This window comes from Pleurodeles waltl, chromosome 10, assembly GCF_031143425.1.
Source record: "Pleurodeles waltl isolate 20211129_DDA chromosome 10, aPleWal1.hap1.20221129, whole genome shotgun sequence".
Taxonomy (NCBI): domain Eukaryota; kingdom Metazoa; phylum Chordata; class Amphibia; order Caudata; family Salamandridae; genus Pleurodeles; species Pleurodeles waltl.
In genome coordinates, this window is record NC_090449.1 from 24,608,787 (window position 1) to 24,628,539 (window position 19,753).

At 45.5% G+C, this 19,753-nt stretch overlaps 1 protein-coding gene across 2 annotated transcripts in view; it reads right to left on the minus strand.

The window, feature by feature from the left end:
* The window catches only part of OTUD5 (OTU deubiquitinase 5), a 426,591-nt gene that overhangs the window by 189,458 nt on the left and 217,380 nt on the right, over window positions 1-19,753 (minus strand). For both annotated transcript variants that reach the window (XM_069209506.1, XM_069209505.1), the window contains exon 5: window positions 11,433-11,581. In XM_069209506.1, the coding sequence (XP_069065607.1) occupies window positions 11,433-11,581 (149 nt within the window). The remainder of the gene's footprint in view (window positions 1-11,432; window positions 11,582-19,753) is intronic.

Consider the following 19,753-nt stretch of genomic DNA (forward strand, 5'->3'; position numbering starts at 1 on the left):
GCTCATGCACCTATGCCCTCACCTGTGGTATAGTTCACCCTGCCTTAGGGCTGTAAGGCCTGCTAGAGGGGTGACTTATCTATGCCATAGGCAGTGTGAGGTTGGCATGGCACTCTGAGGGGAGTGCCATGTCGACTTAGTCATTTTCTCCCCACACACAAGCTGGCAAGCAGTGTGCATGTGCTGAGTGAGGGGTCCCCAGGGTGGCATAAGACATGCTGCAGCCCTTAGAGACCTTCCCTGGCATCAGGGCCCTTGGTACCAGGGGTACCAGTTACAAGGGACTTACCTGGATGCCAGGGTGTGCCAATTGTGGAGACAAAGGTACAGTTTAGGGAAAGAACACTGGTGCTGGGGCCTGGTTAGCAGGCCTCAGCACACTTTCAAATCATAACCATAACTTGGCATCAGCAAAGGCAAAAAGTCAGGGGGTAACCATGCCAAGGAGGCATTTCCTTACACATGCAATAAGTTTAGAGATTTGGAATCCAGGTGTCTTACTTGCACCCGTTTGATGTTGAGCAACTCTGGAATTAGCTTCATCCTGATAGGTGGACATGAAGATAGTAGCAGTAACTCCGTGTACCAAGGTTGATGTGGCCATGCTGGAGCTATTAGAATTATCTGGCAGGGTCCTGCCTATTTCTTCCTGATCACCCTTGTGAGGAGGGGGAAGTGGAGGAAAGGCGCATGAATAAATCCCTGACCATGCGATGGAAAAGGCATCCCCCCACAACCCTTGCTGGTGATGCAGGCTTGCGTAATATTGGCATTTGGCATTCGGAGAGGTTGTGAAGAGATCCACGTTCGGTTTCCCCCACTGGGAGAATATTCCATTCAGTGTCCTCTAGTCCAACTCCCATTCGTGGGGAGATGTTTTGAATCTGCTTAGCAAATCTGCAATAGTGTTTTGAAGGCCTGGAACATGCTCCGCTGTTATGTACACCGAGTGCTGAATGCACCAACTCCAAATGGCTTGCGCTTCTCAGGACTGTAGGTGGGAACGCGTTCCTCTGTTTGTTAAAATAGTGCATTATGGTGGTATTGTACGTCCTGACAAGCACTGCTGATCCGCAAATTTTTGGGAAGGCAGGCTTGCAAGGCAAAATATACTGCTCTCAGTTCGAGAAGGTTGATGTGAAAAGCATGGTGAGAGGCAGGTCGTTTTGCCGCTTACTCAAAGGTCCTGCAGGTATGCACCCCATCCATTCATTGACTAGTCGGTTACGGTTAGCGGAGGAATCTGTTGTAAGAAGTGTAGTCCTTTTGAAATGTTTTTAGGAACTGCCCAACAATCCAGAGAAGCTATCATGAGTGGAGTTACCTGGATTATGTCCTCGAAGGATCCTTGCGCTTGCTTCCATTGCGTGTCCAGTTCCTCTTGAATTGGAAGCATATGAAAGTGACAATGGGGAATGAGGTTTATACAAGATGACATCTCCCCTAGTAACAACTTGTAGCATCAAATTGAAAGAGACTTTCTTCTTTGAATTTGTTTTGCTAGTTAGATTAGCTCCTCTTCTCTGTCCAGTGTCGGGTAGGCTTTGGTTTGCTCAGTGTCTAATATAGCCCCCACGAAGGCTATCCTTGACGAAGGCTGGAGTAGTGACCTCCCCCTGTTGAGAGTGAGGCCCAAATCCTTGAAAAGGTGTAAGGTCGCTCTGACAGACCTGCTTGCTGACTGGAAGTCTGGAGCTTTTACTAGCCAGTCATCGAAATAAGGAAAAATTTGGTGTCTATTTCGTCTCAGGTAGGCTGCGACTGGAGCCAGACATTTTGTAAAGATCCGCAGATCCCAAAGGTAAGAACCTTTAATTGAAAATGCCTGCCAGCTACCACGAATCTCAGGAACTTTGTGTCTTGGAGGAATGGGAATATGGAAGTAGGCATCTTTAAGATCCAGGGAAGCCATGTAGTCTGCTCTGTACAGATGTTGCAGGATATCTTGCAATGTGACCATACGGAATGTTTGTTTTTTCAGGTATTTGTTTAGCTCTCGTAAGTCTAGAATTGGCCTCCATAATGAAAATGTCACTTACCCAGTGTACATCTGTTCGTGGCATCAGTCGCTGTAGATTCGCATGTTTTGCATAGCTCGCCATCTGGTGTTGGGCCGGAGTGTTACAAGTTGTTTTTCTTCGAAGAAGTCTTTCGAGTCACGGGACCGAGTGACTCCTCCTTTTGTCTCCATTGCGCATGGGCGTCGACTCCATCTTCGATTGTTTTCCCCCGCAGAGGGTGAGGTAGGAGTTGAATTGTAGTAATAGTGCCCATGCAATGGAGTGACTAAGTATGTACCTATTTAAGGTTGAGATAATACATATACAAATAGTTGAAGGTAACTTCCAAACTGCTACAGGCTCCCGGGGAGGCGGGTGGGCACATGCGAATCTACAGCGACTGATGCCACGAACAGATGTACACTGGGTAAGTGACATTTTCAGTTCGATGGCATCTGTCGCTGTAGATACGCATGTTTTGCATAGACTAGTAAGCAGTTATCTCCCCAAAAGCGGTGGCTCAGCCTGTAGGAGTGGAAGTAGTTTGAAATAATGTTCTTAATACGGCTTGACCTACTGTGGCTTGTTGTGCGGATAACACGTCTACACAGTAGTGCTTGGTGAATGTGTGAGGCGTAGACCATGTGGCTGCCTTACATATTTCTTGCATTGGGATGTTTCCTAGAAAGGCCATGGTAGCACCTTTCTTTCTGGTTGAGTGTGCCCTTGGTGTAATGGGCAGCTGTCGTTTAGCTTTAAGGTAGCAGATTTGGATGCATTTAACTATCCATCTGGCTATACCTTGTTTTGATATTGGGTTTCCTGCATGAGGTTTTTGAAATGCAATAAATAGTTGTTTAGTCTTTCTGATGTTCTTTGTTCTGTCAATGTAATACATTAATGCGCTTTTGACATCTAATGTATGTAGTGCCCTTTCAGCTACGGTATCTGGCTGTGGAAAGAACACTGGAAGTTCCACTGTTTGATTTAGATGGAACGGTGAAATAACCTTTGGCAAAAATTTAGGATTAGTCCTTAGGACGACCTTATTCTTGTGTAGTTGTATAAAAGGTTCTTGTATTGTAAACGCCTGAATCTCGCTTACTCTTCTTAGGGAAGTAATGGCGATGAGAAATGCAACCTTCCAGGTTAGGAACTGTATTTCGCAGGAGTGCATGGATTCAAAAGGTGGACCCATAAGTCTAGTTAGGACAACATTTAGGTTCCATGAAGGAACAGGTGGTGTTCTTGGTGGTATAATTCTCCTAAGGCCCTCCATGAATGCTTTAATGACTGGTATCTTATATAGGGAAGTTGAATAGGTAGTCTGCAGGTATGCAGATATTGCTGCAAGGTGTATTTTAATGGAAGAGAAAGCCAGGTTAGATTTTTGTAAGTGAAGCAAGTAACCCACTACATGTTCTGGAGTTGTGTGTAATGGTTGTATTTGATTAATATGGCAGTAGCAAACAAACCTCTTCCATTTACTTGCATAGCAGTGCCTGGTGGATGGCCTTCTGGCTTGCTTTATGACTTCCATACATTCTTGGGTAAGTTGTAAGTGCCTGAATTCTAGGATTTCAGGAGCCAGATTGCTAGATTCAGCGATGCTGGATCTGGGTGTCTGATCTTTTGGTTGTGTTGTGTCAACAGATCTGGCCTGTTGGGCAATTTGATGTAGGGTACTACTGATAGGTCTAGCAGCGTTGTGTACCAGGGTTGCCTTGCCCAAGTTGGTGCTATTAATATGAGTTTGAGTTTGTTTTGACTGAGTTTGTTTACCAGGTAAGGAAGGAGAGGGAGAGGAGGAAAAGCGTAAGCAAATATCCCTGACCAGTTCATTCATAGGGCATTGCCTTGGGACTGTTTGTGTGGGTATCTGGATGCGAAGTTTTGGCATTTTGCGTTCTCCTTCGTCGCAAACAAGTCTATTTGAGGTGTTCCCCAGAGTTTGAAATAGGTGTTCAGAATTTGGGGGTGAATTTCCCATTCGTGGACCTGTTGGTGATCTCGAGAGAGATTGTCTGCGAGTTGATTTTGGATCCCTGGTATAAATTGTGCTATTAGGCGAATTTGGTTGTGAATTGCCCAACGCCAAATTTTTTGTGCTAGCAGGCTTAACTGCGTGGAGTGCGTCCCCCCTTGCTTGTTTAGATAATACATTGTTGTCATGTCTGTCTTGACGAGAATGTATTTGTGAACTATTATTGGTTGGAAAGCTTTTAGTGCTTGAAAAACTGCTAGAAGTTCTAGGTGATTTATATGCAGTTTTGTTTGATGTACGTTCCATTGTCCTTGTATGCTGTGTTGATCGAGGTGTGCTCCCCACCCTGTCATGGAAGCATCTGTTGTTATTACGTATTGTGGCACTGGGTCTTGGAAAGGCCGCCCTTTGTTTAAATTTATGTTGTTCCACCACAGAAGCGAGAGGTAAGTTTGGCGGTCTATTAACACCAGATCTAGAAGATGACCCTGTGCTTGAGACCACTGTGATGCTAGGCACTGTTGTAAGGGCCTCATGTGCAGTCTTGCGTTTGGGACAATGGCTATACATGAAGACATCATGCCTAGGAGTTGTAATATCTTTGCTTGTATCTTTTGTGTTGGATACATGCGTTGTATGATGGTGTTGAAATTTTGAATTCTTTGGGGACTTGGAGTGGCTACTCCTTTTGTTGTGTCTATTATGGCTCCTAGGTATTGTTGTACCTTGCACGGCAGAATGTTGGATTTCGTGAAGTTGACGGTGAACCCTAGTTTGAAGAGGGTTTGTATGATCTGATTTGTGTGATTTGAGCACTCTATTAACGAATGGGCCTTGATTAGCCAGTCGTCTAGATATGGGAACACATGTATTTGCTGCCTTCTGATGTGTGCAGCGACTACCGCTAGACATTTGGTAAAGACTCTTGGTGCGGTTGTTAATCCGAAAGGCAGTACCTTGAATTGGTAATGTATTCCTTTGAATACAAACCTTAGGTATTTCCTGTGCGATGGGTGTATTGGTATATGGAAATACGCGTCCTTGAGGTCTAAAGTTGTCATGTAGTCGTGTAGTTTTAGCAATGGTAATACTTCTTGTAGTGTGACCATGTGAAAGTGGTCTGATTTGATGAATGTGTTCACTATTCTGAGGTCTAGGATTGGTCTCAGCGTTTTGTCCTTCTTTGGTATCAGAAAGTACAGTGAGTAAACTCCTGTGTTTATTTGTGTGTTTGGCACTAATTCGATTGCATTCTTTTGCAATAGTGCCTGCACTTCTATCTCCAGGAGATTGGAATGATGTTTTGTCAAATTTTGTGCTTTTGGTGGTATGTTTGGAGGGAATTGTAGAAATTCTATGCAATAACCATGTTGGATAATTGCTAGAACCCAAGTGTCTGTAGTGATTTCCTCCCATGCTTTGTAATAATGACTTATTCTTCCCCCCACTGGTGTTGTGTGGAGGGGGTGAGTGACATGTGAGTCACTGCTTAGTAGTAGGGGTTTTGGGGCTTTGAAATTTTCCTCTATTCCTAGGGAATTGCCCTTCTCTATATTGTCCCCGAAAACCTCCTCTGTACTGTCCCTGGTAACTGGACGGTGTTGCCTGTGAGGTGCTGGCTTGTGTGCTCTGACCCCGAAACCCCCCTCTAAAGGGTGTTTTACGGAATGTGCTGTAATTCCCTCTGCTCTGCGGGGAGTAGAGTGCGCCCATGGCTTTAGCAGTGTCCGTGTCTTTTTTGAGTTTCTCAATCGCTGTGTCCACTTCTGGACCGAACAGTTCTTTTTCGTTAAAAGGCATATTGAGAACTGCTTGCTGAATCTCTGGTTTAAATCCAGACGTTCAGAGCCATGCATGCCTTCTGATAGTTACAGATGTATTAATTGTCCGTGCAGCTGTATCTGCAGCGTCCATGGAGGAGCGGATTTGGTTGTTGGAAATGGTCTGTCCCTCCTCAACCACTTGTTTTGCCCTATTTTGTAGGTCCTTGGGCAGATGGTCAATGAGATGTTGCATCTCATCCCAATGGGCTCTGTCATAGCGCGCAAGTAGTGCCTGGGAGTTAGCGATGGGCCACTGGTTTGCAGCTTGTGCTGCGTCTCTCTTACCAGCTGCATCGAACTTGCGGCTTTCTTTATCTGGGGGTGGTGCATCTCCAGATGTGTGGGAGTTGGCCCTTTTCCTAGCTGCTCCTACAACGACAGAGTCTGGTGGCAGCTGTGTAGTGATGAAAGCCGGGTCTGTAGGAGGCACCTTATACTTTTTTTCCACTCTTGGTGTGATTGCCCTACTTTTGACCGGCTCCTTAAAGATTTCTTTTGCGTGCCGGAGCATACCAGGGAGCATAGGCAGGCTTTGGTAGGAGCTGTGGGTGGAGGAGAGTGTGTTGAATAAAAAGTCATCCTCGACCTGTTCTGAGTGGAGGCTTACATTGTGAAATTGTGCTGCTCTAGCCACCACTTGAGAATACGCAGTGCTGTCCTCTGGTGGAGATGGCTTCGTAGGGTATGCCTCCGGACTGTTATCTGACACTGGGGCGTCGTATAAGTCCCATGCGTCTTGATCTTGGTCACCCTGGCTCATGGTGGTGTGAGCTGGGGAATGTGATGGAGTTTGTGCTGGTGAGACGTTAATCACAGGTGGAGGAGAGGGTGGTGGGGTAACTTTTTTCACCACTTTTATTTGTGGTGTTTGTTCAGTTTGGAACTCCAATCTTCTCTTTCTTCTAATAGGGGGAAGGGTGCTTATTTTTCCTGTCCCCTGCTGTATGAAAATACGCTTTTGCGTATGGTCTACATCAGTTGAGTGTAGCTCTTCCTCAAACCTATGCTTTTGCATTTGGGAGGTTAGCGAGTGCTCTTCTGTATAAGAGCCTGAAACTGGGTCGGTTGCAGTTTGTTTTGGCACCGAAACCCTGTCTGCATCTTTTTTCGGCTCCGAGGTGACTTTTCTTTTTCGGGGCCGAAACCTCTCGGCGTCGATCTTCTTCGGTGCCGCTGTCTCGGCGTCGAGCCGTGTCTACACCGGTATCTCGGTGTCGATGCTTGTCTCCAGCACTTTCTCGGTCCCGAGAAGGCTGCGTGCCGGTGTCTCGACCGGAGTCGGACGATCTCGGCACTGTTTGGGCCTTTTTCGGTGCCGACGGTCGGTCACCGAATTTATGGGTCGAGCCATGGCCTGGTGGCAGTGGCGTCCCCATGGCCTAGTAAATCTTCTTCTGAGTGGTTTTCGACGTCTTACTCACGGTTTGTGTATCGTCGAATCCTTCGGAGTCCGATTCTTGGATCGAAAAGGTTCCCTCCTCTTCTTGTTCCTCAAACTCCCGGTGGGCTGTCGGCGCGGGCGCCATCTGAAGTCTTCTGGCTCGACGGTCTCGGAGTGTTTTTCGGGACCGGAACGCACGACAGGCCTCGCAGGTGTCTTCACTGTGCTCAGGTGACAGGCACAGGTTGCAGACCAAGTGTTGGTCTGTATAGGGGTATTTATTGTGGCATTTGGGACAGAAACGGAACGGGGTCCGTTCCATCGGCGTTCTTCTGCACGCGGTCGGGCCGACCAGGCCCCGACGGGGGATCGAAAAAATTACCCCGAAGGGCACCGGAGCTCTTCGATCTTAGACACGGTGTTGAATCTAACTACGCCGATCCCGAACGCAACAATACCGACGAAAATCTTCCGAAATTAGCTATCTTTCCGTTCCGAAACTCGGAGCGACAGGAACACGTCCGAACCCGATGGCAGAAAAAAAACAATCGAAGATGGAGTCGACGCCCATGCGCAATGGAGACAAAAGGAGGAGTCACTCGGTCCCGTGACTCGAAAGACTTCTTCGAAGAAAAACAACTTGTAACACTCCGGCCCAACACCAGATGGCGAGCTATGCAAAACATGCGTATCTACAGCGACAGATGCCATCGAACACAAGATTTTTTCCAAATCAGAAAGAAGCGGGAGTAGAAGCCTTTGCCCCTCTGGGAATAGGGTAGAGCTTCTATTGCTCCTTTGGGCAACGTGGTCTCCACTTCTAAGCTGAGCAGACGCAGCTGTTATGTCGAACCTGGGGTGGTGGTGTTATTGGGGTATCTGAATGAACTCTAGGAGGTGGCCATATTATATTATATTACATCCAGTACCCGTTTGCCCTTTGTTATTTGATGGCAACAATGAATATGGTGTTTCAACGTTCTCTGAAAAACTAAAGGAGAAAAATAGGAGGTAGCTGACACATGAAGACAGTCATTGCATACGGGCAGCTTCTTTAAATTGCCTTCCAGGTTTTCCTCTGTGCAAAGGTCTTCTGTAAGCCACTGAAGGTCTTTGCTGATATTGGGGGCCTGGTAATGTGGAAGGTGGTGGAGTACGATGGAAATCTGTACTGCTGGTATCCTCCATGAAATGAAGGATGCCCCTGGCTCCACGAAAAGGCCACTTTTTTTAATACTGCGGAGTGCCCAACGATCTGGCATTCTCAGTGTCTGATTTTCTGGTCTGAAGCGCGTCAGACATGCTTTCCAAGTATCACCTCTCCATCATAGGGAAGATCTAAAATCTTTGTCTGGTCTTCAGGTCGGAAGTTAGTGGCTTTGAGCCACCCTTGGCGCCTCAAAACTGCTGAACCAGCGATTAGTCTAAAGCCCATGGAGGCGATGTGAAGTGCGCAGTCAATTTATGCAAATGAACGTAGTCCCTCCATGAACACCATTTTTGTCTCCATCTTGGCACTTTCCGGAAGTTCCTCCAAACACAGTCATGTCCGACCACAGCTGTCCACATATCTGCCAAGGAGCGCTAGGTAATGGACAGCTCGCACAACAATGGCGGACACGGATGAAAAACGCTTCCCGATATGATCAAGGCATTTCCCTTCTTTATCTGGTAGCGTAGTTAGCGGTGCAGAAGGATTTCTGGAGCGCTGTTGCGCCGCCTGTGAAATGACGGGAGTCCGGTTTTGGGTGGCCTGTTAGGCAGGCAGGAGCATCATCTGTGGACTAGTTCTTTCCATCCAATTTTGTTAACACTGCAGGTACCGTTGCAGGGTTCCTCATTATCTTTAAACCTTGACTCCAAACATGGTCAATGATTGGAATAGCCCTGGCCGTTTTCCTGTGAGGCTCCTTGAAATCATACAGGAAACAGTCTTGCTGAGTCACAGGCATCAGTAAATCAAATCGGGTGGCTGCCCTTTCCAGCAGGTTGGGAAAGCCACGGATATCTTCAGGGGGAGATTCCACTATAGGTGTTCCAAGAGAGTCAGGATCTGGAATCATATACTCATCCCATTCATCCTGTGGTGTATGGATCTCATCCTCCTCACCTTCCTCCTCTGAAGGTCGGCACTTGCGCAGGTACAGACTAGGGGGGAAGCCTGTGGTCAAGGAGGAGTTACAACCTGCGGCTGCTGAAACTTGACGGGATGGCAGGAATCGTCGGTTGTTGCATCAATGCAGATATTGGTGGAAAACGCTCCCTGCAATCCGCCAGCATTGCTTGCAAATCAGACACTAGTACGGAAGGTAGACAAACCAGCCCTTGCTGTTGATGTGGCTGCTTGTAATATTGTTGGTCATAAGTATCATCAACATCACCGGAGTACTCCTGACATTTGACCCGTAATTGAGAAGGACTTGTGGCCACCGCATAAAGCCCATCATCCTCTGAGACATGATCTAAAAGGTGTGAAGGCAGCAGTTCAACACCTTCGGGATGTAAGAGATGGGGCTAAATGATGCTATGCAGACTTTTTCAGACCAATCTGTTCTGTTGACTAGAAAAGAATCAATGTAGACGGTCTCTATCTATTAGCAGGTGTTTCCTTGAGCATCAGTGAGAGGTGAGTTGCCATGGACAGTGGTGGCGTCAAGGTGATCGTCGGCAGGTGTTGACACCTCAATAGCACTTCTGTCGACAACAGTGCGAGCTGACGTCGGTGAGGCAGTAGACGAGTGTTGCATTGACTGAAGCATTAATGGGAGGATAGACAAGAAGCATAGTCGACGGGGACTGCAGTTGCAGTGACGAAATAGGGTGCACCAACGGTGAAGATGTTAAGACCGTCGACGAAGTCTGTTGAAGTTGCCGTCAACATATGGTGACGACAGTAGAAGATGACGTCAATGCATGAGCCGTCAACGAAGATACTGTCGATGATGGTGCCATCAACGGTGCAGAGGCTGTTTTTATTTTTAAAGTGTGCATAATCCGCACAGGTGGCATTGGAGGCTCCGAGAGGGTTTTCTTTTTAGCTTTTGGGGTGGAATCTGACCCCTTAGAGATTTCGCCTTCTTTGATGGGCTACAAGTCGTTGAGGAACCCCTGGATCACTTTTTAGTTGCTTTTCTAGGGGGTTCTTCAGCAGCCGTCAGTTCCTCAGCATGCCTCTTTACAGGTGTCTTAATGACAGACACAGAAGAAGAGGCATGTCCTCATCAGAGACCAGGTCTTCGCTAGATTTTAACTTTAGCAGCCAAAGGAAAAGACAACCCTCTCTGTCCTTTAGCGTCTTAGTTGAAAATTTCCTACATACCTTACAGGCTCTGGCCATATGGTTACGATAGATACAGTATGCAGTCCTTATGCTGGTCATCCACATGTAGCCTCTTCTTCATGCAGGTAACACAGGCTCTAAAGCCCTTTCTTTGGTGTGTCTGAAATGGTTGTCAGTTTGAAGCACCCAAATGTGAGAATTTCTGAAGAAAATATGAATCTAAACACTTAATAAAAATATGAGAAAACTGAGCAGAGCTCAGAGGAGACTCCTAAGCACGACGTGCGTCGGAAAATCTGAGGGAAGGCAGCTCCTCACAGGAGGGTTCTAGAGGGTGGTGTGATCTGATTGGTGGTCTTTGGAGTTTGGTCCTTCTTACAAAATGACTGTGATAAGTTTCTAAGTTAGAGGCCTAATGCATTTAATGTTTAATATGAAATTGGGCATAGCTTCTGTATTACACCACGGACTCCCATTTCGACAACTGGGAAAGATTCAAGCATGTGAATCTATGAAAATTCTAATACTGGAGTAATTAAGTGTTTAAAACCATACAGTTTCGCCTGACAGATATGAAGGGACAATCAAAGGTAAATATAAAGATTTGAGCATATATTTTACATTGACTCACAGTGGCACACAGTTCACATCAGTGCTTGCCCTACAGCGATATTTCAGTCTGACTCGCACCCATTCTTTGTGAGGGTGTAGTGAGTACCACCATGCCCCATCACCCTGTAGTGAAATTACACCACCTTCTTCTGTTACGCTGTTTGTAATGTGGCGTGAAGCAAGTGGTGAAATGTGAGTCGGCAGCAAGGGGCGTGATAAAAAGATCGGATACTGAATATGTATCTAAATCAGTGCTAAAGAAACTACATTATCTTTCTTCACCATTCTCAGTATGAGACAAAATATGCCGAACAATAAGAAGCAAAAACAGGCCAGTTCTTAGCAGACTCACCCCAGGTTTGAAGGAGGGAAGGCCAAGCCCTACTCCAATGGTAGCTTTATTAGGGTTTACCACTGAGTTGTAATGGATGTTCCGGTGGTAGCTGACACGGATTGGCTCATCTTCATTTTTCTGAATACCATGGAAAGTGTTGATTGGTTCTGCAAAAAAGAAAGCACCAACAAAGCATTTGTCACAGGAAGGTTCAAAAGAGGAGCTGAATTAAGGCATAACAGGGAGAATTATGGTCTATAAAATGATTGTTTCCAGGGAGTACTTCAGAGTTGCTCAACTTAAATGGTCACTTCTAAATCTCAAATTGTCAAGTCCTAAAATAACATGACAAAAGCTAGAAGATTTTTTATTATGCTGAACCATCTACTTCAGGTCAAGTACATTCAGGAACAAAATATACAGTTAATTGCATACCAGTCCATTAAGTAAAAGCAGTGTTAGGTAGCAATCTAGCCACAATGTTAAAGGGAACAGTAAATACCAGATTAGTAAAAGCCAATTGACCTGGATTTGTGAAAAACAAGTATTTATCGGAAAGAAACGGCCAATTTTGTCTGTTCAATAAATTTAATGGAAGGTGCTGCCAAGCAGTCATTAATATCAATAACCACTTTAGTTTTCCCTGTGCAGTGAGTATGCAGGTCCTATGCCGCAGTGTATGGGGTAAGTCCTTACATTAAAGAAACCTGCATTGGAAAACTATTACAAATACTTCAAAAGCATGCCATCCTATATCAATTTCTGGAAAGGCTAGTATTTCACTCAGAGTTTGAACTCTGCAAGGAGAGCAGACTAACAACCTTCTCCCAGACCTATTTCCAACCTGGTCACTGCACTACATTAGTGGGTTTTTGGTGCTTGAAGCACTCAGGAGACTGGTATTTAGCAATGCAGGCTAAGCATTGTCCTGGTAGCTCTGACAACAATAGTGATTATGCTATCCTGCTGACTAAATTACCCAAAGCAGGATTCTCTGACAAAGTGCTGATAGGGCTAAAATAATTTCTATGTTACCCATGCTACCTCCCCGACTAAGCCAGAATAAGTATCTGATGCAGTATTTCACAAGATACTATACTGTTGTCATTCTTATTTAATGTACATGTAAAAATCCTTGTGAAAGCCAAGCATCTGGCAGGAACCCAGTTTTACATATACAGGGTCAATATGCAGCTGATATTTCGCCTATTGAAACCTTCATAGGCCACACGACCCAACAAGTCATACCTGACCAAATGCCTGCCATGAGCTGGTAGAAGTCTGAAAGGGTTTTAAAGTTTCATTTATCAATGATCATCTAGAGAGGTGGGTGTCTTGAGACATCAGGATGGCCTGCTGTAATGGGTGCTACACCTGATCCCACAAAAAGTCAAAATCTGGCCATTGACCGCTCACTGAAAGACCTAGCGTAAGCGGTATCTGGAGCTTGTTTCTTAAACTAGCATTGGCAATGCCAATGAGTCTCGCATATGCGAGAACTATTGTCTTGCACAACGTCTTAGCCATGCTGTATAGCAGTGAGCCTGTGTAGCACAGCTAAGTTAGAAAGAAAAACGCTATAATGCAACCAGAGGCAACAGGGGCACCAGGAGGGGCCACAGGTGCCCCAGGGAACAAGCAACGCAGAACACCGGGAGGGTGGGAGGGAACAAGCAACGCAGAACACCGGGAGGGTGGGAGGGACCAAGCAACGCAGAACACCGGGAGGGTGGGAGGGACCAAGCAACGCAGAACACCGGGAGGGTGGGAGGGACCAAGCAACACAGAACACCGGGAGGGTGGGAGGGACCAAGCAACACAGACAGCGGGAGGGTGGGAGGGAGGGACCAGGCAACACAGACAGCGGGAGGGTGGGAGGGAGGGACCAAGCAACACAGACAGCGGGAGGGACCAAGCAACACAGACAGCGGGAGGGACCAAGCAACACAGACAGCGGGAGGGACCAAGCAACACAGACAGCGGGAGGGACCAAGCAACACAGACAGCGGGAGGGACCAAGCAACACAGACAGCGGGAGGGACCAAGCAACACAGACAGCGGGAGGGACCAAGCAACACAGACAGCGGGAGGGTGGGGGGGACCAAGCAACACAGACAGCGGGAGGGTGGGGGGGACCAAGCAACACAGACAGCGGGAGGGTGGGGGGGACCAAGCAACACAGACAGCGGGAGGGTGGGGGGGACCAAGCAACACAGACAGCGGGAGGGTGGGGGGGACCAAGCAACACTCAACAATCACGGGGGGTTTGAAAACGAGTTACTTACGGGTAATTTCACTTCTCCAGTATTGGTATCTTTCATAGATTCACATGCTTGTATCATTCCCGTAGACATGGGCTCCACTGTACTTTAACATAGCAGTCCACATCATTACCATAGATCCTCAATGGCAATGAATGTCTTTGATAAAGTATCTATGTCATTATTAAAAAGGGACCAAACTTGAACATTGACCAATCAGCCAATAGCACCCTCTAGAATACTCGCAAGAGAAACAGAATCCCACAGATTTTCAAGCACAAGTGTAAAATTCAGTCATAAGATATAAGGTGACCCTCTAAGTGGAGCAGGGCGGGTTGCATGTGAATCTGTGAAAGATACCAATACTGGAGAACTGAAGTTACAGGTAACTCATTTTCTTCTCTAGTATAAAATTCATATATTAATGTGTATATATCTCCGCAAAACAATAATTTAGTAATAGGAATAAACAAGAAATATAAACATATCTAGAAGCATAAACACATTATATAATTGGCAAGGATGTTAACTCGATAATATATAATAGTCGCCTGTGTGAGAGCAGAGCCCGGGAGTGTTTAAAAGCCTGAATGAAAAACAACGTAAGCTGAAAATGGCACAGAGTAAAATATACCTTGGAGGTTGTAGGCACTGAGCAGATTAGAGAGTCTCAGCATGTTAGAAATTATGTATTGCGAAGGCTGTACTTTTAAAGGAAACGTTGCCATGATATTATGTCATGCAGGGTACATCGGGGGAATAGAATCGTACTACAACTCTGAGTGCTCTTTAATAACCTATAAATAGGACAGCACATCTGACAAACTGATTTACGTTTTCAAATCCACTCGAGACAGACATTGTCGAAACACATTGTGGATAAAGATGTGACGCTGATGGAGACTACTGTAAATAAGTGGAAGAATTGTCAACTCCTGGGAGTGCAGCAGTATTTTTGTGATGTGGCATTGTTGGGGCTGTGGTTAACCCCCACTGTCTGCACCAGCAGTCAGGCCAACTGCTATATGACCACTTTTGTTTGATAGATATAGATATATATATATATATATATATATATACATACACACACAAAGATTTATTCATACATTAAAAAAAATTGAAGGTCCACCTTATTGAAAGATGGTGGATCACAGATTCCAGGCAATAATGAGGCGTGCATGAATGCACACTTTTCCAAGTTGCAGCACGATACATCTTGTCCAAGGGCGTACCAGCAAAGAGGGCTGTAGATAAACACTGCCCTGGTGGAGTGTGCTTTGACCTTATATGACAAAGGTCACCCAGCATTACAGTGACAAAACTGTACTGAGGCTGAAATTCATCTGCCAATGGTTCAGTTATTGGGTTCCCATGTGCATTTGACTACAGGATACCAATAACTGAGTAGTCCTCCTGAGAGTTTTTGTATGATGCAAATAAAACTTGAGGCATGTTTTGAGAGCTAAGTTATGCAAAGATCTCTCTGCAGGTGAGATTCGGAAAGAAATGTTAGAGAATGAGGTTCTTTAAGATGGAAATTGCAAGGTACTTTAGGAATTAACCTTGGTTCAGTTTAAAGTATGACTGCATCATCTGTGAAATGCTGGAAAGGTTTTTGTGTCGTAAATGCCTGAATTTCACTAACTCTTCTGGTGCTAACAGTAAAGACGTCTTCCAGGTGAGGAACCTGAGGTCAGCATTGTGAAGGGGCACAAACTGGTTTCATCAGTTGAGCCAAAACTATGTTTACATGCCATTCCGGTAGAGAAGTCCTCACTGGTGGAAAAGCCCTAAAGAAGCCTTCAGGAAACTGCTTAATGATTCTGCTGGAGCACAAGAAGGCTGAACCGAGCAAATGGGCATATCTGGAGATTGCAGTCAGATGCGCCCTTATGAAGGAATGAGCGAGACCTGACTGAGCCAGAGAAAGCAGGTAAGGCAGGAGCTGTTCCGGTGATATCCGAAGAGGATGCAAGCCAGACTTCTAGAACCTTTTAAATGTTAATATCTGTTTTCAAAGTTAAATCTGCTCTTTCCTTCGATCAAATCTCTCAACACCCCAGCAAGATACTCAGGTGCTTGAATTCAGGAGCAATGCACACAAGTAGAGAGGTGTAGGGTCCGAATGATGTACTTGGCCGCTGTTCATCAACAGGTGAGGCACTGGCTTGAGACATCTGTCTTGATGCTGAGAACCTTCACGATCACAAGAATTGGGGGCGGTGGGGGCTTAAATTCCCAGACCATCATAAATGTATTCCTCATGATCCTGGATGGGGATGCCAGCTTGCAGAGTACTTGCGTTTGCTGTTCTGTTGCAAACAGGTCTAGAGTAGGCTTGCCTCAGAGAAAATGTGGTCCAGTGTTGATTGATCCAGGTCCCATTTGTGGCAGGCTGACGTCATTCTGCAGAGGCCGTCTGCCAAGGTGTTGAGTCTGGGTACATGCTCTGCGTGGAGAGTGATGTCCTGCTTCATCGTCCAATTCAATATCCTCTGTGCTTCAGAAGATAGGGGTAATGGTCCAGTACCTCCCTGCTTGTTTATGTAAAACATGCTTGTGGTCTTGACTGTACGCAATAGGAATGAAGCATTTTTTATTTTCAGCAGGAAGGCTTGAAGACTGAGGAAAATTGTCTGAAGTTCTAGGTGATTGATATGGAAAGCTGTTTGATCCGTAATCCACTTTCCTTGAACTTGCAATTCATTTAAGTGCCCTCCCCCATCCTTCCAGAGTTATCTGTGTTAATAACGTAGTCAGGGACTTGAGGTAGGAACGAGAGGCCTTAGCCTAGATTGTGAGGAATAGCCCACCAGGTGCAACTTTGATTAGATCCTCAAAAGATCCTGTTACTTGTAACCATTGTTCGTCGAGCTCTTCTTGTAAGGGTCTCATCTTCAGCCAAGTGAATGGCAGGAGATTTATATAAGACGACATCATCCCCAGAAACGATTTGTACATGCCTACTGAAACACACTTTCCTCCTTGAATTCTCACTGCCAGGCGTAGTTTTTGTTATCTGTCTTGCAACAGGTATGCTTTGTTTCCTCTGCTCCTAGGGATAGTATTTGTGGTGTTGGTACAGTGGAGGATTTGAGATGGTTGACTGTTAAAAGCCCAGGTTGCTGATGAGCTTCTGCAGGCTGAGGTGGTTTTTGTTGTCTGAGCGGCAGATGGCACTGTCAACCAATCGTCGAGATATGGAAATATTGGGAAAAACTAGAATGGGTCGCAAGTCCCTTGATTTCTTTTTGATTAAGAAAAAACAGGAATAGAAACCCATTCCCCTTTGGGATGGAGGAACTCTCCCTAATGCTCCCTTCTACATGATGAGAGCTTAGTGATGCAGTAATTGAAGATGGGGTGGGTGCTTACCCTTTGGTGAAGTTGGTGGGCGCTGGATGAACTCCAGGGTGAGCCTGTGGATGATAAGGTCTAGTACCACTTGTCTGATGTTATTTTCCGCCAATGGTGAACATAGTTGTAAATATTTGCACCCAGTGTTAGATTGGAATCTGTGGTAGCAGACACTCTATACAGGTCACTTTGTCCTGTTTGAGTCCTTCCCGTTAAAGACCTGTTTTCTGCTTGTTTAATATATGCAGCTGAAGGTGGTTGCCTTGATCTCTGTTGCTGGGAATAAGGCCAGTATTGTTGTTGGTAGGGTTGTTGACATCCTTGATAAGCACCCTGATATGCGGAGGGGCCTGTCCCTCTAGCTCCTCTAAAGGGAGCTTTCTTGAATTTTAGGGTACCCAACGACCAGGCTGTATCTGCTTTCATTGCCTCTAAAGCCTCATCTACGTGCTTTCCAAAAAGTGCTTGTCCATCGAAGGCCACATCTAATATCTACATTTCGACTTCTGGATTAAATGAAGTACACTTTAACCACCCTTGTCTTAGCAAGTCTGCTGCTCTTGCTAGCTGACTGAATCCCATTGATGCTATATCCGTAGCGCAGTTGATTATCTTGGAAAATGTTCTTTCTCCTTCTTGCAGCAATTTCCTTGTTTCTGTTCTCTTTTCTTTGGTTATTAGTTCAATAAAATTCCCAATGTCAGACCTTGGGTCTGTCGTAATGTGCCAGGATGACCAGAGCGTTAGCTTCTCGTACTGTAACTGCAGACATTGTGTTGAATCACTTTCCTATATCATCTAGGCTTCTGCCTTCTTTATCTGGAGGTGCCATAATGGGTGTTGCTGGATTCATGGAACGGCTTTGTGCCACTTGAGCAATAACTGAATCCACCTTCGGGTGACCCAAGCAGGCTGGTGCATCCTCAGGGGCTTTGTACTTCTTTTCTATTCACGGTAATACCGCAGCTACTGTAGCAGGATTTTGCATTATCTTTATTCCTTCCTACCATAAATAAGTTATCATCAACATAGCTCTCACCGATTTCATTTGCGGTTCTTTAAAATCGTACAAGAAGCAATTTGTTTGTTTTACTGACATTGGGAGATGGAATCCATCAACAGCCCTTCCATGATGGCATGAAATCCACTAATATCCTCAGGCGGTGAGTCTACTGGTTGGAAAGGTGGTGGGGATGATGTAGGTAAAAGTTATTCATCCCCATCCATGGTGAGAACGAATGTCCTGGATTTCACCTTCTTCGTGCTCATCACTGGATATGCTGTCCCAAATGGACCTTCGTCATCAGAATAATCTATAGCTAAAAGATGACTTGGGGGATAAGGCAAGACCTTGCTGGGAGAGTTATGTTCCGGTCTAATGATCTATTTTGATAATCGTCAACCACGTCGTCAATGAGGCCTTAAGAATCGTCAGTGGCAGTTTTGTCAGTGGGTCTACCGCCGACAAATCGTTGGTGCAGTCAACTGTGGGATTGTCGCATTAGGGATGTCGACAGTATGGTTATGGACGGCAGGGCCATCAACGGTAACATCGTTGATGGTGATGTGGACGACTGTGGAGTCCTCTTCCATGATGGGGTTGTTGTAGTCAGCAGTAATGTTTGTGGCCTAGTAGGGGTCTTCGTTGACGAGTTTGTCGTTGACAGGATAGGAGTCAGAGCAGACGTAGACTGTCGTCGAGGTTGTTGTCATGGACGCCGTAGTAGATGTTACTGTGGTACCTGGCCTCATCGTCAGTTGCAGTCGACAGTGCGCCAGTCGATGAGAATTGAAAAGTGGATTTCACCTTTGACGGTTCTGAAGATGGTTTTGAAGAGGTGGCAGTTTTTATGGGTCGAGTAGAAGGATCTGCGAGTAGCCGCATGTTTTTAGTTTTTGTCTTTATCAGCGCTGCCCTTGGTAGCCTCATGACTAAGGCTTTTTTTGATGTCTCTGGTTGTTTCTCAGTGGGAATTTTTCTTTTTGGTGCTTTCTTCTGAGAAACAGTAGAGGCATCAGAATCCTGCTCAGAGCTCACTGTTATAGAGGTCATAGATTTCTGTAGCCAGATTAAAAGTCTGACTTCACAATCTTTAAGTGTCTGATGAAAATGTGCAGCAAATTTTACAATCTTTCACCTTTCTGGTGAGGATGAAGGCAATATATACAATCCTTATGAGGATCATCAACATGTAGACTCTTTTTCCCCCACATGTAGATCAGGATCTCAATAATCCTTTTTCAGGTGTTTCAGCCACATCCAATCTGAATCATTAGGTAAAATATCTGAAATTTGAAGGAAACTGAGCAGAGCTCATGGAGACTCTCACACGGTGTGCGGTAGAAAATCTGAGGGATTCTGCCTCTTTTGGGGGTGTTCTAGAGGGTGCTGTTGGCTGAATGGTCAATGTTCAAGTTTGGTCCTTTTTTCTTTTTTTTTTAAATAAGGACAGATAGGTTATCAAAGACATTGTTTACTGCCATTAAGGATGTAAGGTAATGATGTGGGCCGCCATGTTAAAGTACTGTGGGACTCCCATATCATTGACTGGGACGGCTCATGCATGTGAATCTATGAAAGATCCAATACTGGAGAAAAATAGTATCTCAATCACAGCATGAGCAGCAGAAGGACACTAATCAAAATTAAGCAATCAGTTCTTGACCCATGCTGAAAACGAAAGAGGAGAAAGTGAAACCGGCACAATGAAACCAATGACA